At 40.7% G+C, this 25,028-nt stretch overlaps 1 protein-coding gene across 5 annotated transcripts in view; it reads right to left on the bottom strand.

The window, feature by feature from the left end:
* Positions 1 to 25,028, bottom strand: part of lrmda (leucine rich melanocyte differentiation associated) — a 269,087-nt gene that overhangs the window by 64,934 nt on the left and 179,125 nt on the right. For all 5 annotated transcript variants that reach the window (XR_006099911.1, XM_042433267.1, XM_042433268.1 and 2 more), the window contains 3 exons: positions 9,834 to 9,960; positions 8,282 to 8,421; positions 5,209 to 5,335 (listed from right to left, as the gene is read on the bottom strand). Coding sequence is in view for 4 of the 5 variants with exons in the window: in XM_042433267.1 (XP_042289201.1) it covers positions 5,209 to 5,335; positions 8,282 to 8,421; positions 9,834 to 9,960 (394 nt within the window). In the remaining variant the exon portion in view is untranslated. The remainder of the gene's footprint in view (positions 1 to 5,208; positions 5,336 to 8,281; positions 8,422 to 9,833; positions 9,961 to 25,028) is intronic.

Here is a 25,028-nt window from a genome sequence, read left to right as displayed (position 1 = left end):
TTGGAAGAATATTTGAAAAAAGAAAAGGCTTTGTAGCTTGCCAATCCTAGGCACTCAGTATTATTACACTAATAAAAACTTAACAAAGACTTACATTTTAAAGATTAAAAAAAAAAAAAAAGTTACGTGAGCGATTGCATGATTTGTCAAAGTTTATGAAAACTTTATATCAAAATGGGAGAGGGAGACATCTCATTATTGCTGGACAGCCTTGGCCTGTTTTCTGACAGGCCTCAAACTCCACCACTAAACACAAGAGACGTCGAGACAACAAATGCTTCACCACAGAGGCGTTCCTTCTCTGTACTGGATGCCAGCAGAAGGATAGGAAAATCAGTTAATGCAACGCGGCCACTTCAGCGTCTCATAAAAGCCCTTACAAAAACACATGTTTGTTTTTATGCTCTGTGTTCAGCCAAAAATGAATAATACATCTATCATTTTTCACTTGCAAGAGTGACGTGACACTCAGGTCATGCACCCCGTGTCTCCAGGCTTTGAAGGAGGCAATAAATCAATCTTGGCGCTATTACTTACAATTAATTGTGCTTTAAAGTTTTACTGTGTGTTTATGATATGCTGGGCCTGGATGATTTATGTGGACAGTGTGAGTCACTCCCTCTAATTGCTGTTGTTTCCCCGGCTTATAACCCTTGCGTGACCTCTCAGCTTAAGCTGCCAGAACGCTCAAAACTGGTTCTTTCGCACTGGTCCAAACACTGGACAGACAGATACTTCTGCAATCAAAAACAGTTACAGAGAAAGACACACATGGAAGCCGCCTGCCCTACTCAAAGATACTAACAGACAAATACACATACCTGGGAGAATGAACATGTGGCTCCCTGGAAATATCTGACACAAACATGCAGTGTATTTTGCCTATCATTGAAACTAAATATGTCCAAACAATTATAAACAGCTGTTTTAGCATTCAGGGTATGTTGCCAATAAAAGACGGAGAACAGCAGTGTCTCAAGTGATGTAATTAACAGATAACAAGACATTATGTAAGATGGGGGAAAAGAGCATAATTTGAGAGTAAATGGATCACAGTCTGTCAGTGAATTTATTTGTCTGAACATAAAGCAGACAGGCACTAAGTATAGTTACAGTTTGCCCACAACTCCTACTCAGTCCGCAATGCTGTCCTCACTCGACCTACTGTATACATTTTGATTCGGGAATGCGTCATGAAAGAAAGGTGACAAATCAGGGTTCTGTATATGTAATAGCTGGTGAAAATACAGAATCTAGCAGGGAGTGAAGAGTGGTAATGAACTTGCTTCCGCAGCAATCTGTTGGGTTATATTTCCTTCCCCTGTTGAGAACCATATTCTTTGAGTTTTCTCTGAGGACACATTTGTTCAGTAAAATGATTCAACAAACCCACTGAAGGCACATTCACAAAGCGCTATATTGCACGCTGTTTGTTATGTTTGAGAGCTTCGGGGAACTCATAACTCTCAAGCACAGAGATGAACGTGGCAACATACCTTACAGGGTACATTTGAGATTTGATAGGGAGGCAAAACGACCAACCTATAGCAAAATGCCTCCTCTTTTTCCAGGGTTGTGTTGCAAAAAAGCCACAATCATGCATCACATAATGCACAATCATGGGTTTAAAACCATGCAGTCTATCTTAGATTTGGACTGCTCCCCTCAGTGAAAACTTAAAATGAACCGCTGTCTGCTGCCGAGTAAAACAGGTTAGTGTCTGGAGAAGAAAAAACAGAACTGAAAAGATCCACTTGAGGACTTTCCTGGCTCTGTCACTGTCAATTCCCTTGAAGAACCGTTACCTTGTGTGCAGAGACTCATGGGACCCGGGAGCTGGCTCAAGCCACCCTGCAATGCAGTCTGCTTTACATTATACGCAGAAGGATGTGGGAAAAAAAAACTTGTGTTCATACTAGAAAATCAAGTCAAATACTTCGTCCAGGCAAAATCTAAGTGACATCCGAGGAACATTTATACCCGCTGACGTAGCTACCAAGCTGTGCTTAGTGAGAGGGACCATGGAGTTACTTTATTCACTGTGAAACACTCTTACACATGTGGCAAGGAGTAAATGTTATTCTACTAGTTAAATTTGCTACGCACTTTTTTTAGCGGTGCTTGGGATCTGAAAACAGAATGTGCTGTCACAGTGTTTTGATAGACATGGCCAGTTTAACCCAAGGGTTCGACGGCATAATGCGGGCAGAGTGGAAGGAGGTGGAGGAGCTGAGCCAAAAAGTACCACATGTATTTTCCGAAAGCAGCCCAACACAGTCCAAATGGCTCTACGTGGTTTAACGCCATTTCATTCCATGACCTCTAAGTCCTCAAAGAGAATTATCACATTATAGCATTCCAACACGCCCAATTTCCCAAAATACAGCTCAAGGCTTTTCCACTCTGACTCTGCTTAGTGTTGTGGTTTTGGGAAAACACTTCAATCGTCCCCACTGTGTTTTTTGGGTTTTTTTTGTTTACTTCAGGTATTCAGAATTTTTTTTCATGCTCTCTCTTGTCTTTGTCTCTTTGCCTCTGTTTCTGTTCAACTACTTGTCCTTTCCGCTCAGAAATGCATTATAACAAAAACCAAAAAGAGAAAATTACCCCCCCTTGCAGTTTGACGCAAACAGCAAAACATACAGACAAGTTAGAGACAGCTCATTGTCACCCGCTAATGGTGTCATGCCCACTAGTGCATGAGGACACACAACAACAATTAAAGAAGTGACAATTATCCTCAGCGCATGAAAATGGCTATTTTATGAGCTAATTTCTTTGTAAGAATTCGGCTCTAAGACACGGAGATATACATTTTCTTAAAGGCTACAGTTTTTTTTTTGTTAATTCTGCACTTGCACATATCATCACAGGCTTTTGTGTGTGTGCCTTTTTCATGCAACCAACTGGATGTGATTTAGGCAACATGGAAAACATTGGGAATGTATGAAACGTTATGGTGTTCAGATTGTGCTAAAGACCATAACTGCTTTATCAGGACCATGTGGCGTCACTCAGTGCCATGCCATAATGCCATGATTGAAAAAGAGTTTAAACTGTGGTCACAATCCACTCCGATATGACTCAAGAGAGGTCTCGAAAGTTCAGTACTGTCTCTTTTATATTGAGCCCGTTAACTATTCCAATACACACATCATGCAGTGGGAAAAGATCTGATAGAGAAGGGGCTCTTTCCTCAGATTTATGCTGTCATGAGTGGGCATGTATCGCCGTAACCCTGCTGCAGTCGCTGCTGTTACTATGGTTTCAATTTATCTACTGTAAACAGTAGGAAGGAAATTTGTTATATACATTAAGGTCTTGGAGGGGGGAAAAAAACTGTTCACAATGCAGAGAAAACTTTAAAAGATCCACTCAAAAGTCAAATAATTCCATAAATAAACCTTTTAAATTACATCTGTAGTCCTGTTTTTTTTCCCTCCGATACTTGCACTAATTAAGACTCAAACGGTAGCACAAGTGACAGTGAGACAGCTAATTACCATCCTTTGTAATGAAGCAAATAGCATACACTGTACTATGAGCCACTGTTATGAGAAACCCTGCTGTACCAGACATAAAAGCAAACACAAATATCTAATTATGCCATCATCTCTCCCCACTTGCCTGCTCTGTTGCAGACGTTTGTTAATTGGTGGCCCGCACTATTGGTCAGCTTACAATCACTCTGATGATGTGGACAATTAGAGCCGGGAGGTACTCATGGCTCATCAAGTCTGTGAAAGTTGACACATCACGTCTCATCTAACTCAAAACAAATGTTATGGAAATGCTGCAGTGACATCCCAGGGCCCAGACACGGGATATGTCCAGGCACAAAAAAAAAAAAAAAAAAGATCTTCATTGTGTAGACTCAGTCAAACACGGCTAATAAGGAACATGGAGTAGGACAGTTAGAAAATATGTTCAGGCACAAAAAAATACTGTGTGCAATGGGAGGTAGACGCGTTTTCATCAAAGCTGTAACCTTTTACTTTGCATAGGGAATAAATAATCATATACAGCAGGTTCAAAGACGCAAAGACACAAAAACACACACATCATGTCAGCTAGAATCAGTGATTATCTCCCCTTTCATCTAAGGCTGTGGCGACAAAGGCAAACATTTCTTTTTCACTGACAAGCTATGTAAATAAAATCTTATAAAGTGACTTTACCCTGCCAAAAAGCATTGTAGAGGTCCTTAGTTTCTTTTTATATAAAGTGGATAAACAGTGTTTTCATTCCACTTTCCTCCATCTACCAAACATGCCAGACTGAGGTTAAATTATTTCAATGTTTTGCTTTCTCGCTTGCCACTTGCATGAAGAATCAAGAACAAAGCATAGCGTGAACTGACGCTAAAAGACTACACTATCTTAGTTGATTGTCTGAAACAATAAATATTTTGTTTTCCTTGTGCACTTTTAAACCCGACATCAACTCACATGCTTGTGATTTGTCAGTGGATGCCTTCGTTCTTGCTACTCTGGATCCATTTTTACCTCCCAGGCTCACTGTCAGAGCCCTGGAGACCTTGAAACGACAAAGCTTAGCTGATCCAAACAGTAAATATTTCATGACCTTACAATTACATGAAATCAAATCTAGGGAAAAGATGTTCATTCATATTGCATTATCAAAGGGGCAGAAGAAGGGGAGAAATAGACTGAAATGGGTTGAAGTGGGTATATCTATGAACCTCCCCGGCTCTAATTAGTCTGTGTGGCCCAAAACAAGAGAGGGAGGAAAAAAGTGCATAGGCTCGGGATAATTAAGCGATTGTGAGCGACGTGTACGTGAGCTGTCACTCCAATCGCCAGCCATGTCACACTTGGCAACACAACCGCGACCGGACAGCCGCCCGTCGTCTTTGATCTGGGCTCATGCATACGGAATCAGGTCAGCCTGTGGTCACACACATTCACACACGCACACACTCACATACAACACACACACACACACACACACACACGTACACTTAAAGTGATAGTAAAGACGGACTCTTTTCAAAGGGCACAGTGGTAGGACCTCTGTAAAGGGAGACTGACAGTCAAGCATGCACAGAAAGAAAGGGAGGATAAAGGAAAAGAATGGCAAAGGGAAGAAAAGGATGAATGTGACAAATCCACTCAGGACTTCAGAGGGACTTCTACTTAAAACAGTGTTAAAAAAAAAGAGAAGAAACAAAACCTGAGCTTAACTTACAGCTTCTGACTTGGGTTTGACCACTTTCATGAATGCTCCTCTTGCTTGTGCCTCCATCACCTCTTTTTTGGTTACTTTCCTCGTGTCTAGAAACTTCAGCTGAGGCAGCTTGTGAAGAACAAAGTACCTGTGAGACAAACGACAAATTCAACCTCCTTATAGGCTGATTCCTTACAAAGAGGCAAACAGAAAATCTGAGAAGTTGTGTAAACTGTGATATTCTAATCAAAATGACACAAATTCTACGATGTAAATGCACGCGTCAACAAAACTTGAAAAGGAGCCGTGTTTACTCAGATTTAATGGTGATGCCGATTTAATGGTAATGATATTTTCTTGTATGTAATAACCTTCAAAGCTGATAAGAATAAGTACGACATATAAATAGCACGAAAGGAGATACAAGCCGTCTGCCAGAGCTGTCATTCTGGCAGCATCACAGATATCTCTCTAAGCTTTCAGACACACTCTGTCTTTCATTGGGAGGGAGAGAAACGTCAAAAGATAATGGTTGGAATACATAGATGACAACAGATCCTTTCACAGGCAGGCAGGGATAGAGGAACCAGTATGTCAGGGCTGATCTGGTAGCCAAAAAGAACATGCATGCAGCACCTAAGTGGAGGGTGAGAAAGGACGCGGGATATGGGCACAGACAAGACCTGTGCGCAAAGAGCTGTGACAAATTGATGATGGCGATGGCGATGAGGGGAGATGGCAAAGCCCGTGTCAAGTTTTCAACACCTGCGGATTATAAGGAGGGGATGCAGGGATCACGTTTAGACTGACAAGGGAAGAAAAAATATCTCTGCACAGAAAAACCCCCCATCAGATATTATTTTTACATACAAAAAAATGTAAAAGGTGCTCATTGGCAAAGAGAACAAATGATTTAAATTCTAAATATATTGCCAGCCTTAGATGATTTCTTATGTAATCATTAAAGGGTAAAATGACCTGTTTCTAACCCCGAATAAGAGCTCCTTTTGCGATGAGAGCCCCAGCACTCAAATCCAAGAGGCCCCATTCCCATCCTGTGTCTCCCTCCTTGTACAGGACTTTGTTCGGGGCATTTCCATGATGAAATGTGAAGATGCCCTTGGGAGACATGCAGAGAGGTTATTCTCCATAGGTAACCTACCATCACAAGGTCAGAGCAGATGACAAGGCTCTGTCAGCCAGTAGGGATATTAATGATTCAACCCAACCACAGAGGGAGGATAAGAGAGCGCAGGGGGGGTTCGAGGAAGGGATGGGGAGGTAGAGATGACTGAGAAAGAAATTTTATACACCTTATTTAGCGATACCAAACATGTGTTGACAACAAAATGCTTTTTGTGGCTCTTGACAGTGAGTAAAACATTTACAGAAATTTAAATTATTTTAGTTAAAAGAAAGAAAAAATAAAAGCAATCAAGTAACGCTTTACTTTACAGGTCCCATAATTTCTTTCCTGCTTTGTCCTGACTAAAAGGTTGTTACTTTGGTAAAAGAATAATAGTTAAGTGGAATTTATTGAGTCTTTTTCCGGGAACCTTCCTAATACATTACAGTTACATATCAACTCCTTTCTAGTAAATTATTAGGAAACTATGGAACCAATAAAATAAAGTGTTTCCAAAAAACATTATACTTAGTATTACAGTTGTGGAAGATAATCTAAAAGATCTGTAAAAATGAATATTTATAGGTATGGCGGGTAATTATTATGTGGCTGCATTTATGGCATTTAGAAAAAAAGGTTGAGTGAACACAAATTACAGGTGGTGGTTAGGGCACCTCAGGCACAAACTCTTTTATCTGCCGACAAAAGGACAAACTGATCTTTTCCCAAGATAAGAGGTTAAAATGTGACATAAGAATACGTTAGTACACATTATCATGGCAGAGAGAAAAAACAAAGGTCGAGTTACATTCATTTTCAAAACAGACAGTTTTCTAAAGGGACAGTGTGCTACATTATAAGCACAATGCCAAATAATCAGTAGCTATTCAGAACATATAATATTACAGCTTTGAACGCTTGTGTTATTGTAGTACCACAAACGGCCACTGAGCGTATGCGTGGCTAGCTAAGAACAGAAAGACATTTAACCTTCCCGCAGACTACACAATACTATGTGAATGAATACTATGTTTCTATGTCATTGCACTAATTGGAGTACCAATGCAACACATCAGGGTATTTCACTTGAGAGACCAAGAGCTCCTGAGGCATTGGACTGGGTATTTATTGCCCAAGGCCAGTGCTGTCACGACCTGCATACAGCCTAACCTTGTCAGACATGAAATCTGCATCACGCTCAAATTGATGTTTTACTATGTGACACATTATGAATATTACATTACAGGACCGTAGACGTTGTCAGTCAAAACAGAACAGCTTTCCTCACCAGTAAGATAAGCATGTGAGGAGAGGGGAAAGGAGGAGAAAGGGAGGCGGAGAGGGAAAGTGAGAGAGAGAGGGATGGGGGGGGTGGTAGGGTGGGAGGGGGGGGGGGGACAGACAAAAAGAGAGAAGAAATATTATTCAAGAAAGGCCTGGGTGGTAAATGATTAATAGGCAACACAGAGTCAGAAACAAGCACTTAGGGCTAAAACAGACAAAAGAGAGTATGCCTTTCGCCTTTTATCGCATTTCATGTAAAGGACCCTGACAAATGGTGGTCATATTGCATGGCTTGAGGCCTAGCTTGATGTTTAATGCATCATCTGCTCTGGTAAGGCAGGGTAGTAAACACTCATTTGTGGTGGTGACTAGTCACACATGAAATCCATTTTGCAAACTGGAGTGTGGAGGGGCCAGTTGACAAAGCTTTTAGAGTGATGTGGTTGAATCCACAGTCTGCTTGTGAAATGTAGGGGGCTGGATGTTAAAAAGTACGGAACATCTCCAAATCCATTACTTACAAAAAGCTATCAGTCTGAATAGCTCAGTGTCAAAACTACTTTATCTGTATGGAAATATAAACACACACAAACACAGAACATTATCTATCTATCTATCTATCTATGTCGGAGTAATAGCTACTCTGTGTGACATCATCAATGTTCGTCCATGTAGTTAACTGACCTGTATCTCTGGTAGTCGTCCTCATCCTTATCCGGGCTGACCAGCTGGTTGGGGCAGGCCTCATTTCCCAGCAGGCTTAGGTACTCCAATGACGGGGTCACATCAGCCAAGTGTTCCAGCAGGGCCTCGATATCAGTCAGGTGTCAAAGGGCGGATGTCAAGGACCTAGTGCTGTTAATTACATTAGCATTTACTACCCGCACAGCCCCTCCCGGGCCTGTCTGCACTAAAACACATCACTGTCAAATTTACCGAGGTGCTCAAAGGGGCTAGTCACTGGCTTTGTGAGACTGGGCAGACAGAGGGGCAATTTAAGGTGCAGGCTTTGGCATATAGTAGTGACACAATTTGGCTGCTGCTCTCTCTCTCTTTCTCTCGATCTCTTTCATTTCCTAGGTGGCCGGGTGCAGAACAGTGACAAAATGATGGATGCCCTGTGGTTCAAACAGTCCATGCTTCCCAGAGCCGTGCTGTGGAAAACTTTTGCAAAAACGTGGAAAAAACAAACAGCCCCTAAGCAGGCACATTCATCACTAATACATTCACTTGGAAAATTGAGCCCCCAAGTGTCAAAATACAACTGCACTAATGCAGTGCTCGAGCTATAAAATGGCACTGTGCCACGACAGGATGTACATAATTGGCCTATTAGCATGTGCCGACCACTTCACAACCAAACTCAGCACACAGTCCCAGACGCACACTTCAAGGAGCCCCAGTCTTAATGTTGACTCTGGAAGTGTGTGTGTGTGTGAATGTGTGAGAGAGAGAGAGAGCGAGAGTGAGCGAGCATCGTTACCCAGTAGGATCTGCACAACCAGAGGAAAACAGGACACATTGCTAAACCTGTTCTGAAGCTTCGACGGGAAGTTCACACATCTTTGACTGATCATAAACAGCCTCGCAATGTGTCAGTGTCTTGAATTTAGGGTGGCTGTGCGGCGTTCTGGTTTTAACGTGTTTACACTGGGTGGCAAGTAGGACACACAGGGCTGTTATAATGAATGATCCAAAATGTGAACATGTTCTTGTGTGTTTAGCAAGTAATCAAATAACCGATTCATTTAATTTCAGTGAAGTAAGCAGGGTAATAAATGCATCTGATGCAGAACATGTAAAATCTTAAAGAATTTCCTCTGTAATTTAAAATATCTAATATTACCAAACAGCAAATACTATACACTAGATAATGCTCTCATTCCTGAGATGTAGTTTTAATTCAACACTTTTTATTCTCTTTGAGAATAAAAACACATCTGTTATGCTGACTCTAAAATCTGATTCCACTAGAGGTCCCTGTGGTTCAAAAACTAGTTCTGTGTGGAGCTCTGTGACAGCCAAGTTCTTCTACTCTCTTTTGCAACACACAGCGCTCCCTGCAAAGCCATGCCGTTAAAAACTGGTTCTTTGAGACAAAAGCAGATTCTATTGACATAAGAATGAAAGTAAAATAAACAGTTGATTCTAATACCGAAACCTGGAATCTGTGTCTGTGTGGTAGACTGCTAATCAAAATGAGAAAAGGGATTGAGTGATTTGTTTGAAAGGATATTTGGTTCTTATTGAGTGTTAGGGTGTGGAGGTTGGGTAACCTGGGCAACCGGAGGTCATTTCCAAGCAAATTGTTGTCGACAACCAGCTCTTCCAGCTCGGTGAACATTTTGAGGCCTGCCAGTGACCTGCAATGATAAGGCAACAGGAAAACTGTTATGGCCCTAAATCTGGTCAGCCGTTATTGTGCAGAAATAAATATTTCAGCCTCCCTCTTTCATACGCCGGGAGAGTATGGGTCTGGGCCTGTCAGGGAAGTGAATGACAAGAATTAGTGGTGCTGAGCTCCCCTGGCATGGTGAGGCATCCTTCAGCGGCTGGCAGGATGAGGGATGGGGGTCACTTGTGAGTAGCCAGGATTCAAAACAAAAGGCTTCAGAAATGCGGCGGGCAGGATGAATTTGTCAATGTCTTGTGCCTTGAGGCGCCCAGTTTCGCCTGACCCTAACCCTCCATTCCCAAGACAAATCACTCTGTCACAGTTCACCTTCAATCCCCAGACACAAATTTAACTTGTCATCCATCATTTTCACAGAGGAACTGGAATACACTCGCAATCACAGACAGAATGGAAGGGAAACTTTTTTTTTTGCAAGTGTCCCGCAGTAGGGTTGAGATTTTAACATCAAAGGACCTTGAGGACCTTTTTTTTTTTTTTTTTTTTTAAGAAAAAAACAGGAATTCTGCCTTTTCGTTGTTTTTTATGACACATTGCAAAAAGAGGTGAAAGGTCATCTCAACTATTTCCCTCTCTCTGTCACACACACACACTAATACGTACACATTCACACAGGCATAAAAATGATAAAAGGTTGTGTTAGGAGTAATGTTAGGGTCCTGCAAAGTTCAAGTCGTAGAAGGTGCACAAAGGCAATGTGTGTGTTGTCTAATCCTTCACACTGTCAGCGTGCCATGTTAAAGTGTCCTAGGTGACTTCATTGACATTTAAATCTGCCAGAGCTTGACGCAGACAGTCAACCTCTCAAGAACTGTTTCTCGCTGTTCCGACAACAGGTTACACACACACACACACACACCAAAAAAACAAAACAAAACAAAACTAAATGGCATACCCGCCCACGTAATGGGTAAAGAGATAAGATTAAACAGACATTTTTAATGATCAAATACATTTGACTACACTAATGCTTTAATCCCTGCTCAAAATTTTTAAAAAATCTACATTATAAGTATCTAGTTTTAAAAGCAGACAACCTTGACATCAAGTTATATAAATATAAATTCCAGAGAACATCGTCACATCGCTACATGACAAACTCAAGGTATAGTGAGGTCTAAACAGCTGCAGTGTGAACTATTGCCCCTCCCTGGATCTGCTGAGTGTCAATGGCTGCCATAATACACACAAAACTTGAAGCTATGTAAATATAACACCCTTATAATGACAATTTACAAATGGATGGCAAAGAGGAGTAAACAGTGTGGGGACAGTAAATAATATACAGTGACATTAATTATGGAAAGGAAACTATATACAGTATTGGCAAAGCAAGGAAGGAGAAATAAAACAAGAGAAAATGGAATATGATGATGTGTACAAAAATGCACCTGGGACTATAAGATGTTGACTTGTACAGCTAATTGGTTGCAGAATAGCTTGATTTTAACCCATCATGTTTTTTGTCAGGTAGAGTATTATTATACGCATGACTTTTATTACATATGTGTACTTATCCAGACCAGCAATCATCTCCACTCTATGTGCTTTTTCTGACCAATCAGCTTGGACTCCAGCTCACATAGATGCACGGAGCAGGCACGCTGGCAGCAACTTTGAACTACAAAGAGAAATGTTGCAACTATCTTCTAGGGTGGAAAACGACAAATCAGCAATTCATTGTTGACTTGTGAGTGAGGCAGACCGTGCTGCTTCATTTCAAAAGACATCAACATTTTGCAAACATACACACACATACACACACACACACACACTTGATACTCACAACAACAGCTCACAGCACCTAGCCAGTGTGCTGGCAAAGTCGCTAGCTGACAACCTCTTATCAGGTCTGATTAATGTGCTGGCAAGATGGATGAATGGAGAGATGTGCCAGTTTTATGAAATTCTACTCTGTTTGCTTGTTTTCTTTCTCCCCTTGGTGCATCTCAGCTATAAAAGCAACAAGGGCCATTAAACTACCCTATATTTAACTGTATAGAGATGGTAAAAAATAATACATTTCAAATATACTGATAAATTAAAATATGGCTCCTTTTATGATACTGTTTGGTCAATTTGACATTGTCTTGTAGTTTTTTAAAATAATTTTTTAGTAATTGGTTAAAATTGTGGGGAAAAAATGACTTTGTAAAAATTACAAATTACAAATATATAATAGTATAGTACCATATTGTAAGTGTGGTTGGGTTTTTGGTCCAAACTGGCAAATAGGAAATAAAATGTATATTTTACAACAAAATTAAGTCGTTGTGTTTGTGTTGACAGGGAATTCAGTAAAACATGCAATTAATCTGCAAGTATAATCTTTGTTAATGTGTAGCTTGGCACAACTGTGTACCGCATTGAATAAACATTATTTTATTTGCTGTGAATGGAGGTTGCTAACTAACTATTGCCACCTGTAATTGTGTGCGTGTATATTGTGTGTGTGTGTGTGTGTGTATGATGGGCTGCAGTCCTGTGGGTTATGTTATTAGCTGCTCGGTTAAAGGGAGCCGCATGGCACAGGAGGGAGCCTTATTAATTGTTGTTTTCATGTCACCACTGCTGCGTGCACTGGTTGATTTAATCAGTTAAATTCACAGCCAGGGGAGAGCCACTGAGTCCCATCCAGCATTAACTACAGTGCAGGGATTGAACTTCTAATACTCTACAGCTTTCTGTGCTCTCTCTGCAGATTTCCATAGCTGGTTTCATTACTTTTTATAAGCTTTCTTGCTTTAATGTGTGGCTTGGAAAACTAACAAAGTTTAAGCACTGCAGTAAAAGTACTTTACTTCTAAACAAACAAAAAAAAAAGCAGCTCTTGCCTTTAACAAAACTAATGAGTGTAATTGACTTGAGTCCCAATGCTACACAGATTTGGTAAATGGCAAACACGGGCAAAACACACAAACATACACACGTTACAAGAAATACACATAAAAACTGTTTTTTTTCCAAATGTTTAAACATAATTTAATGTAATTACTGTTATTATATGTACTCTGACTCAAAAATGTCCACTCATATGGCTAGTGTAATTTTACAGATTTACTGCTATTATCACTGCTATTTCACCAGGTTTCATATATTTATTAATATGGTTACAGATGAAACTATCACTTATGTCCATGTATGTGATCAGCTATGACAAAATTAGTCGCTTCATTTTCTGAATAAACTTTAATTTAAAAAAGTAAATCTTTTTTTTAATGAGCTTTAAATAAGCATTTTTAAAAAATATATATCACTATCATTCAACATATTCAGAAATGTATGATTTGTATAGTAGCGGGTGATCAAATAGCTTTTTCTTAAATCCCTAACTAGCAAGAGAGAGAGAGAGAGAGAGAGAGAGAGAGAGAGAGAGAGAGGGAGAGAGACAAAGGCGATGCCTTTAACGAGGTGAGGCAATGAATCCTCTCCTTGTTAAGATAATTATGATCAGCCTCATTGTCAGAGCTAATACTTCACACAGGCTGTCTTTACGCTTTGACTACCACTTTGCCTGTGTAAGCTCACTCTCATACATCATACAGCCATGTGTGCATCAGTGTGTGCTTTTGTACTTACATACAGTAAGTAACGCATATATGTATTGAGACCTCTAACATCGTCGTCTGCTGAGATCCTGTCTACTAAATACTCAGAGTGCATATGCAAATATTTAGCTGGAGCATAAAACTCAGGCACAGGAAGCAGGGGAGGAAGTGAGAAACCAGACAAGGACACCAGAGAGGAGACACTGACCCAGAGAACAGCCCTGCCAGATCAATAGACTAATACTAATGCAGACATAGTGATTGATAAACCACTGCTGACAACAGAGGGAAGAAAACTCTCGACCATTATTGGCTGAAATGTCAGTCACTCCTGCCAATGGTGTGCACTAGTGTCATGTCAGATATCCTCAGGCAACACATGAAAAATGGAGAGCGGCAGACTTGGACTCTTTTACATGTGTTACACAGTCTCCCTTCTTATGTCTGCTGCTTTTGAAACTTCTGCCTAAATGAATCATAGTTGGCAATTCTTAGAAACTCTGAAGACCTATAGGTCAAATGTACATTACAGGGCTATAATGTAAAACAACCTCAAGGCATTCTCTGTTACTCATATGGTGATAGAGATCAGAGAGACAACATCCCTGCAGCTAGCACTGCAATACTGAAAAAGTTCATGAGTTTAGTGTATATTAAAAAAAACACACACACAAACACTTTGAAACACTGGAGAGTCCACACAGCTGCAGTTCACAGTTAAAGGGCTGACGTTCTCTCAAAGGTTGCAGCGGTGCAGGAAAAGCAATGCAATGTTATTCCAAAGGCAGAGGCCAGAGCTGCAGAGTGACAGGCATACTGACGTCCTGTTCAGAGGGCAACAGATAAATGTTTGATGAATTGACCAATACTGGGGCTGTGATGGCCTTCATATGTGCATAATGGACTATTCAGAGCACACTTCAGATTGCCTGCCAGGATAAGGTACTGTAATGAATGGGAGAAGGGAGTGGACCTGGCAAACCCAGTGTGTGGACTGGCTTTAATAAACTTAATAAGAAGGGTGAATGGAGGGAGGAAGGCTAGAGAGGGAGGAAGAAGGCTAGAGAGCAATTCAGCCGGAAATAGTAAAGAAATATTCTGATGGATTTTAGCACTCTGTAAACTGTAAAATATATTTCAACATTAATAAGATATTCAGTCTATTATCAAGTCCTAAATCCTAAAGTTCTTTATTTAGTTTATATCAATAAAAATGATCTTAACAAACAAATCTAATTGTTGTAAATGTTAAGTGCACCAATGTGTGTCATTCAGTCCTGTTTCCTGACACTCTTTCATAGAAATTTCTTTTAAAAAAAAAGACACTGCAGTGGGAAGAACAAAAAAATTTGAAATGTTAAATATGATATTATATGACTTGATGTTTTTGTAGTGTTTAGTAGAAGCCAGTATGAAAGGTACATTATAATTACAGTTATTCAGACTTGTGACAATAATGGAAAAAAATGAGGGTAAAATATATCCTATTAATATACTAAGTCTCCATCAGTTCAACGCAGCTGTATTTCATCACTCTAGCCCACAACAAAAACACAAATAAACATCAAAAAAACACCAAAAATACAGCATCAAAACACTATCAGGATTAACTCGTGGTAAATAAGATGACATTATCTGTAAAGCAAATGAATGCCCTGCAACCCCTCAAACCCCCCCCCCCCCCCCCAACATCCCTCCTACCACCTCCACACAGTACTGATCAGGTCTGTTCCAGCGCTCTTCCCTCCAGCTACAGTTTATGGCCTATACACATCTCCGTACATGCATCTCTGATGGCGAATTAGACTGCCATTATCTGTCTCTATCTCCCCCACAGCTCTCCGTTTCTCACACCTTTCTCCCTCACATGTAAACAGTCACCACTCAATGAGGCACTCCCCTCCCTGTATTGCCAGGCCTCAGGTGGCAGTCATTTAAAGATCACACGTCCAGGACACACATAGCCCTCCCTGAATGCATGTCAATTCACACATGGGAAGGGGATTACACGTCTCCTCCTAGGCAGCTGCAAATTACTATTAATGGCAATGCAAATCATTAGAGTACATTTGGCGCCGGCAGCAAATCTCTTCTTTATGTGGGCTCACTCTTAATCTGTTTTGAATATTGCGCTATGCCTGCTCTTGATAGCCGATGTGTAAAAACATCACTAGCTGCAAAGCTGTCAATTGGAGGTGGCATGTCAGATTGAACTTTACATAGGGTTACATCATTTGCAAAACAAAAATATCTTTTTAGAGAGCAAAAACAAATTCAAGCAAGAGGAAATCTGTGAAATATAATTAGCAAAGTTCTTTGTTGATGAAGAAGTTAAACATCACTGCTTATTACGTCATGTTAAACAAGGTTATTATGTGAAAAGTGCAGATTAAACTGTTGAAAATGTCTACACCATGGTGCGTCTGTTGAACATTTAATGCTAGCATCTGTGTGTTTGAATGATGATATCACTGTGGACCCTGCAGTGTGTGAGTTATAAACTACCCCTGTGGATATCCTTGCTGAGTGTGTGAGCTTAATATTCTCTCTCAATGTCATTATTGTCGCTGACAGAGGGGCTGAGAGCACAGTGAATCAGACGGGGACTGATCCTGTCAATTCACACACACGCACACACGCACACACACGCACGCACACACACATAGAGCCAGGGCCAGACCAAATCAAAGCCACTGTACTGAGGTCAGCATCACCTGGCCTCATGCTTCCCCTTGCACCTCCAATCCCTGTCTGATTAATGACCCTGGATCAACCCTGGCCCAGGGATAAGGACTTGACAGACATTCCTGTCAGGTCCAACCTCATAAGCCTTGCTTGACCCTGGTTTGGCCCGGGATGAAGTCTAAGCTCCAACAACGACCCGATTGAAAGGTAGAAGAGAGTTACCTCTTTCTCTGTGAAGAAAAAAAAAAAGGAGAGATCACTGCAGAAGGGTGGACGTCTCTTTTAAAGTTTCCGCAAGTGAGGTTTGTTACATGGCCAGACAGAATGACAGCTGCAACCCATGTACAACACTACATCGTGAAATACATCATCAGACAATGGAGGCAAGCAGTGTGTTGGTGAAACCATGCTCCTTCAGAGCTTATACAACACTTCCCTCCTCATAGTGTCCAGACTGTGCTCACAGTATGACCATGCGTCTTGTGAATGTTTGTATTGAAAGATTAGTTGTCTATCCACATGACAAACACCCTCCTCTCTCAGTGAGCGGGAGCTGAAAATCAATTCACTGATGGCATCTCAGTCAGTGAGGACATCAATGCGGCACAAACAAGCACACACAACCTCTCATGCATGCTGCACAGGATCACACGTCTTCCAGTGTATATAATACTGTAAAATTACAGTGACAGGGTCAATCAGCCAAGGTATATTGCAGTAACTGTGCTCTAGTTCTTCATGAATTAAAAAAAGATGTATGTGTACAGAATGAGCAACTGGAAATGAACTCATGTACTCTTGTGAAAAGGGGAAAAAAAAACCCAAAACAAAACACATTGAATAATAGAAACTGCTATCTGTGAGGAAGAATCCCTCAGTGCCCTGTCTGCCTGTATGCTCTGTCATTACAGTGTTCAGGCTCAGTGCTTGTCAACATTTCCCTGAGAGGGGGAGCCATCCCGCATTACGTTTGAGTGAGTTCAACTGTCAACTGCCGGCCATTTGTATGCCTCAGCATCCACCTAATAGCAAATAATCACTACCCCGCGCTCTCTTCATGGCAAATGATCGATGTTGTCTTGAAGTCTGATGGATGACCCTGCCACAGTGATGTCCAGGCATGCATTAAAAACCACCTCTATGAAATGCCTGTCAGTCTCGTGAAGTGTCGCACACAGAATCACACGCGTGTGCACATACTGACAGTGAGGAATGTGTGCGCACGGATAAAGGAGAAAATGAACAAAGTAAGGGAAAGCTGTCTACGATTCAGTTCGACAATAAAAAGAAGAAGTTAATTTCTTTACATTAGTGGAAAATTTTATAATATGACGGGACCTGGGGTGTGATTGGTAGACAGCATTACAAGAGGTAGACTACTCAAGTACCACCTGGGATGCTTCTTTTCCTCCTCTCACCCTCTGCCTTCCTCCCTCTCTCCAACACACAAACAGCTCCCTATTACCCCTCAGTGTTCAGATTAAAATGCACAGCACCACAATCTTTGATCTCCCATTTGCTGACACAAATCCTTTCAAGCCTCAACATTTTCCTGCAAAGGTAATTAGTGCTAATTAAAAAGTTTCGAAAGCAGTCTACGGCTGCTGTTGATGCCGCCGCTGCTGGTGCTTGGGCGCGCCCTCCGTCAGATTACCCATCTACCCCCTCCCCAGGTCCTGCGGATGTGTGTGTCAGCTGTGTTCCTGCCTCTTTGCTGCAAAAGGATCCCATAACTAGATGACACCAGACAGCCTAGAACATTTGTAGAAGCAGGATGAAATCTGGAAGCCCAGTAAGGGGTCTAACTGGTGGTTCTTCCCCCCTGACAAACCTGTACTCTGCAGGAGAACATGTAATGACACATGTAACAAATAAAAATCCCACAAATAGAACAGGTGTAGTCTTTAATTGGGATATCCTAGCTTGGGGTGGGCTTGTAAATATGGAGTAATTAACTTGATAAGGGATTCAATTTGCTGAAAATATCATTTGCAGGGAAACATATCAGTTACTGTAGTATGGGCCATGATTTGCATAATCATAACAAATGCAAAGACTCCAAATTCTTGTGGCAAAATGAATAAACAGGTTAGTAATTAAAAGAACTTCCTGTTAGGTGTGATTCCAATAATTCAAGATAAAGATGCAACTTCAGTCTAACAGTGCTATCATTCATTCACCGGCCTGCCTTATTGCTTTCATCAAGCCATTATTATGATATAATTAGCTGCCTTTCTAGCATATTATTAAGTGGCTTGCTGAGTGTCAGGTACAGAGGCGTCTCAGAAATGACACACAAAAAAGCAATATCGTTCCATGATGTTTCAAAAAGATAATTACATAATCTCAGCATGGAGAGCAAGCAGAAAAGTGATAATTAGACAAGTATTCCTGCCAATTAAAGTATCAAGCCTTGTATTTCTTCTCTGTGTGATATGGAGCTTGCCGCCTTGTATAGCAAAATACGTTTATATTGTTGATGTAAGATCATCGTAAAGAAATCAATATAAGTGTAGTAACAAAGTACATGTTTTCAGTGCAGCTTCCGACAGCGTTTATCTAACCAGCTTTAGAAGGACCTCAGAACCTTTCAGCTTCTAGCAATAAGTATGTTGAGTTTTCCCAACATGACAGTAAAAGGTAGGAGTATGTTTTGACTCTTGCAAGCCTATTAATAGGCTTAATGATTGACATGTAGGTGTGCCAACAAGAAGAAGCAGAAAAACTACAAAGTTATTGATTTGACCTTTGGGATAGTTCCTTCTTTCATTGTTGTTGTTTTTGCCTTGTCTTACACCATGGAAGGAGATAATAGAACATGTCACCGCACAAGGCAGTTTGAAATTGAATGCCATCATTTTAATTTAAATGTTACATTCTCGGTGACATCTCTGTCAATGCATAATTGGCACTGAATCCCAGTTTGGATGTACATATTTATCATTCAGCGTGAGACACTCAAAGACACAGACAGATATGCTACTTTGATGGGATGACAGTCAAATGTGGGGAAAAAATAGAACCGCAAATCAACTGTCGCGCTGTCAGTTAAGCTTTTTGTCACAAACTTGCACATTGCACAACATGCATGATTAGGAATAGCAAACGAGCTGTAGACTGGAATCAGTGTCCTTGCTCCAGAACTGTGTAAATAGGCTTATTTGATTAAGTAGAGAGACTACAAATTCAGAAGACAGACTTCGTAAAAAACCATAGTAAATGATGGACACTTATTGGGAGAGCGCCCTTTAAATTATGACAAACTTCACAGTGTGAAAGTACAATTCTGTAGTTATTTATCATATAGAATATACAGAATGTGTGAAAGCAAGATACTTAACAAGAGTTGTTGACTATACACTGGTCTCTTACAAAAGCAGGTAGGATCATTTTGAAAAGTCTAAAACGATAGACACAGCTATAATGTAAGATCAAGTGATCTACAGTATATGCACACAGCTTTGAAAACACATGTCAAACAATGGAGATCAGACACCTTTGCTGCACTGGCAGTCTTTCTTTATTGAAGATGGCCTTTCTGTTTCTGTAGTTCCCTGACATGACAGCTTAAAGGGAGGTATGTGATAGCCTATCTGCCCAGCGTTAACCACGGGCAGCAGTGCAGTTCCCTGAAAATAAAAAATAAAAAAGAATAAATCCCTCCCACTCCCTTTCACTTTCTCCCCCACTATCTCCCCTCCCCGCCTCTCTCCGTGTCTTACCGCTGGCCCATTACCTTTACAGAGTGAGGCTCATTAAAGAAGGCAAGTTGAGTCAAATCTTTCTGTAATTCAGCAGAGGTGAATTGCTGTCAACATCATTAACCGTCATTTCTCCAACTCACTTCAGTACTTATGAAGTGTTCTTTATTGTGTAATGATCCAAATCTCTTCTCTAAATCGCCCCTCTTCAAAGGCCCTGGAGGACATACCACCCATGCAGCCGGCTGACATGCTGGAGGGCCAGATTAAATGTGGCTCCATCATTACGTTCCTCTTTGTGCTTAAACAGATCCAGAATTTCATCGTGCGCTTCAGCTGGCAGGTACCGTTCCTCAGAAGGAACGGAGCGGAAGAAAGATCAGCAGACTCAAAGAGTTCAGTGGAGAGAAGGATATTGGTTTTCTAACATAGCTGTCTTATCTACGTATCTATGTAGAGCCATATCTTCAACTAATGCGTCACTTTCATTTGCTTAGCTGCATCACAAGACCAAATCTCTGCCAATTACCTTCTTCCATCCCTTTCTGTTTTTTTTAAAACTGTTTACTGATAGTTCATTGATCTCATAAGGCCATTGGTCAGGCTGGCTCCATGGCTAATTACAGTGAGAGCTGCCCTGCTTGTCATGCTAGATGTCCTCCGAGTCCTGTCTTAAGAGAAGCCTCCTTTGTGCTTCCACCATTGTGTGTCCCCCAGTGCTCAGTGTCATGCTATGAGATGTCCTCCAGGCCTTGTGTTGGGGAAAGCCTCTTTTGTGCGGGCACCATTGTGTGTCCCCAGTGCTGAACCCCCTGCTAGGTAGGAACACAGACAAAGTGCAGCAGGGGGATGCTTCTCAGGGCCCTAAGACCTACAGTAAATCTTCAAACAATTTAGACAAACAAAAACGGCTGCTGTGCTGCGGAGAGAGTAGACAAGGAAAAGCAGATGAATAAGCAACATCAATTACTGGGGCTTTGACCTGCAAGCCCCCACACCATGGCACACATTTCACACCAAATCGCCCCAGATTGAAGTTGACACTGCTGGAGTGGAAACACTGACCCCTCACAAGGCTAGCGCTTCAAACTTAAGACCAGAGAAATGCAGGGGGGAGTGACAAACTACATAGACCAAGGCCAACATGGAAGGGAGACAAGGAGGAGGGGTATGAAGAAAAAAAAAAAACACACGCATAATAGGTCCTAGTTTGTTTCAAAGTGAGACAAAATGGCTCAATTTGAGCACTTAGGCCATCGAATTGGCCCAGCTGAGGTACAAGAGGAACATGCAAGGGGACAACCGCATCAGGCCACTGATAAGGAGCCTATAAGAGGAACAAAGCCGGATGTCCAACAGGCTTACCAGTGAACCTGAGTGGGACTGGACCCTCTTTAAAGCTTGTTATAGCCCAAAAAGTGCCGCTTCCCCTGAAGCCTTTTTACTCAGGCACATAAAGCCTCCCTCTACTTTGTAAGCTTGGACAAAGGTAAAATAAACACATGGATCACGTTTGTTCAACACATAGAACATTCCTGTAACAGAAAGTTTCTCAAAGACCCTTTTCACATAAAGAGATACCACTTTAGTGTTATCTCTTACTTTCCAATTGTAACTGTTAAAAAAGAGACTTTTCTTCATTATTAATCTGATTGAAAAAGCAAGAAAAACAAAGGTGAGAAGAGATCACACAATCCTATCACAATTTGTCAATACAGTGTTAATTAATCTAATAACAAACTGCTCTGAAAATATGCGCCAAACTTACAAGAAGACATGCAGTCTAGCAGCAGTAGAGCAGCGCATTGACACATTTGGCAGCATCAGGCTCTAGATAGAGACAGTCCTAACAATCTCCCAATTAGCCAGGGGGGAAAGCACAAAATATGTCTCAGGTTCACGGAGCAAGCGTGAAACTTAATAATATGACATGGCATACAAAAACAGACCGTGTCTTTTTATAGCCACATGTGAAATGAAGTAAAAAAGAAAAGAGAAGGAATCTGAAGGAAAAAGTGCAAGTTTTTTCACATGAAAAAAAAAAAAAACGTTGTCTGGATCTTTCTATGTGATACTAGTGATAAAAAACCTTGAGAGAAACAGATGCAACTATCATAAAGAGGCAGAAAAGGGGACAGTCTAGCATTTAATATCGGGATGAATGTGGAAAGAAATTAAATGAGCTTGAAACTGTTAAATACTTCTCATAGTTTATGATATGCTACATATGTGTACATACCAAATCACCCTGGTCTGTATATTTTTGAGATCTAATTTTCTGACCACTTCTTCAACTCTGCTCATACATGCATGCTACAAACCAAAAAAGTCATTTATTTTAGCAGAATAATTCAGAACTGGCAATCACTATTAATCTGAAACAATACTCAAAGGTTAAAATGTACATTGTCACTCTTTATAATTTCCAGTTTAATAATATGACCATTATGGAGGTCATTAGCAAATTTAATGAAAGCCTAAAACCAATTTGCCCTCCATGAAACCATGACACATTGACACAAAGACTAGGCGGTCTGTCAGAGAGAGCAAAGAATTACTCACAAAGAATATCAAATCCTGACATTATCACAAACTATTTAACCCATCTAAAAGCTCCACACGCTTGACTAATGTGTAGGACTTAAGTGTGAGCACCTGTTTCAAACAATGGAACCTTCGCATCTTTTCCCCCCTGATCACAGACATTCAAACAGAATGATAATGGAGCCTCTATGCCAGTCAGTCAGTCCGTCAGCCGTCTTTGCAAATGGAAATCCAGAGAAAGGTGGAGATGGGAATCATTTTATCTAGTTGACACACATTACAACGGAGAATTTCAAAAGAGTAAGATGGAAGCTCTCAGGTCAATTATGGTGTCAAGGCTGTCAGCTTGCAATGAAATATATACCTTTGAAGAACACTTTACTCGAGGGATGGGGTAAAAAGGATGGGATGACGTACCAGAGACCATATAAGAATATCGCAGATGATGGAGTAAAACGTGGCTTGATAATGGACCATTTTCACTGAGCACACTTTGTCAAGAGGGACAGACTACACCCACTTTCTGAAGGGTAATATCAAGGAATATTATTTTGGTGGCTGATGCTGATTGATGACATCAGCTGAAACAAGGTGCTTGGTGATTAACAGAGTCATTAAGATAATGGGGAAAGGTGATTTACAATATGTATTTTAAAGGACCAGTGTGTATGTTTTAGTGGCATCTAGTGGTGAGGTTGCAGATTGCAACCAAATGAATACACCTCCCCTTCCCAGCATGTAGGAGAAATCACAGTGGCTGTGAAACTCGCGAAAAAAACGAAAGGCCCTCTCTAGAGCCAGTGTTTGGTTTGTCCATTCTGGGCTACTGTAGGAACATGGCATTGCAACATGGTGGCCTCCGTAGAAGGGGACCCGCTCCCTTTGTAGATATAAAAGGCTCATTCTAAGGCAACAAAAACACAACAATTCTTATTTTATACACTAACTAAAACATACTTATAAAAATGATTACATTTTTGCGAAGTCCGTTCCGCTAAATGCCACTAAACCTTACCTTGGTCCTTTAAGTAAAACTGTGGTACAACCAGACACCATTTGGTTTTCGTAGTATTTTAGATTCAGAAAATCAACATGTGTAAAAGCTATCAAAAAACCCCCAAAACATATCCCTTTTTAAATAGCCAATTTAAATCAGGGATATGGTTAAAATACACAGTAACATATGCACACAAACGCACAAAACTGATATTCTCCAGTACCTTTTTTATTCTAGCCAAATGTAAATGTCCTCACCCTGTGTTCGAGATATAAAATACTAACCTTGAGACAGTGAATGACAGAGGGAATTATGGGTAATTGTAGTGTCAGAAAGGGAGACAGGGGTATGATGATATTCTGTGTCATTTAGACAATCAGAAACTTAAGAGGCAGTGTGACACATTTCTCCCCCTCCATCTGACAGGGCTCCTGACATGGCTGGTGATAATTTCCAGGAGAGAGAAAAAGAGAGACAGAAAGGAGTGAGTGGAGAAAGCACAAATGAAAATGGAAGTCACAGAAAGGAAGGTGTGATTTCTCCTCTTCCATATGCAGTGTGGGCCAAGTGATAGCCTGTGTGCTGCATTCATTGCAGGAATCAAGACGAAATATCCCCTTACATGTCAACCTGCCAGCCAGATAAGAGGTGTCTGAAGCTCAGTATGAGATTAATACTTCCCAGCTAGAAATGACACAGAATGTGAAGGGGGATTTTGATCTCTGTATGGTGAAGCCACTTTAACAACAGTACAAGACTTACCAGTGATGATACATTACTTCCTACTGAGGTCAGTCATGTACGTACATGGACAAACATTAACACACACACACATACACACAAAAAAACATGTCTTCTGGTATCTGAAGTCACAAATGGAGAATAACAACATTAAGCGTAGTTGTCAGTTTACACACGTTCACTCAGGCCATAACGAATAGAAGATAAATGAAAGGATGAAGTGCCTGTCAACATAATGAATTCAATATAAGCAACATTGTCTGCTTTGTCACATTTCAAAAGCGGTGACATGTAATTACTGTTATTTGTAGAAATGGCCTTCATTATCATCAGTGGCCCTTCCGTTCTAACCACTGCAAAGAAGCTCAACAACCTTTTGATGGAAATAGGCTATGATATTGTAGTCTTGTGTAAGAAGTAAAGTTTTTAGGTCTTGTTATGTAGACTTACACTTACACTTGGAATAGTTACGGAATACAAAAGTAGTCTGACTCTTTTCAGCTGAATATTAAAAAGCAGTAAACTGTCAGATGATTTAGTCCACTTAGAAAGTTTTCAATTTAGCATTCATTCACCAACATGTATGGTTGATGGTTTATAAGGTCATTGAGAGGGTTGAATGCTAAAGCAGCTAGAGATGCGCAACAACAGCAAGTAGACCTGTCGCTATCTTGTGCTTATACATTTTGATTTCCACTCCAGGATGAGTTTTATAATTGGCTGTAAGTCTATGGTACCATAAGCAATTAGAACAGCCATATCTCAACACTGAAAACAACATAACTGAGGCAAGAAAGATTAA

Source organism: Thunnus maccoyii, chromosome 14 (genome assembly GCF_910596095.1).
Source record: "Thunnus maccoyii chromosome 14, fThuMac1.1, whole genome shotgun sequence".
Lineage (NCBI taxonomy): Eukaryota > Metazoa > Chordata > Actinopteri > Scombriformes > Scombridae > Thunnus > Thunnus maccoyii.
The sequence above is the reverse complement of the archived record's forward strand: the minus strand, read 5'-3'. Positions and strand labels throughout refer to the sequence as shown.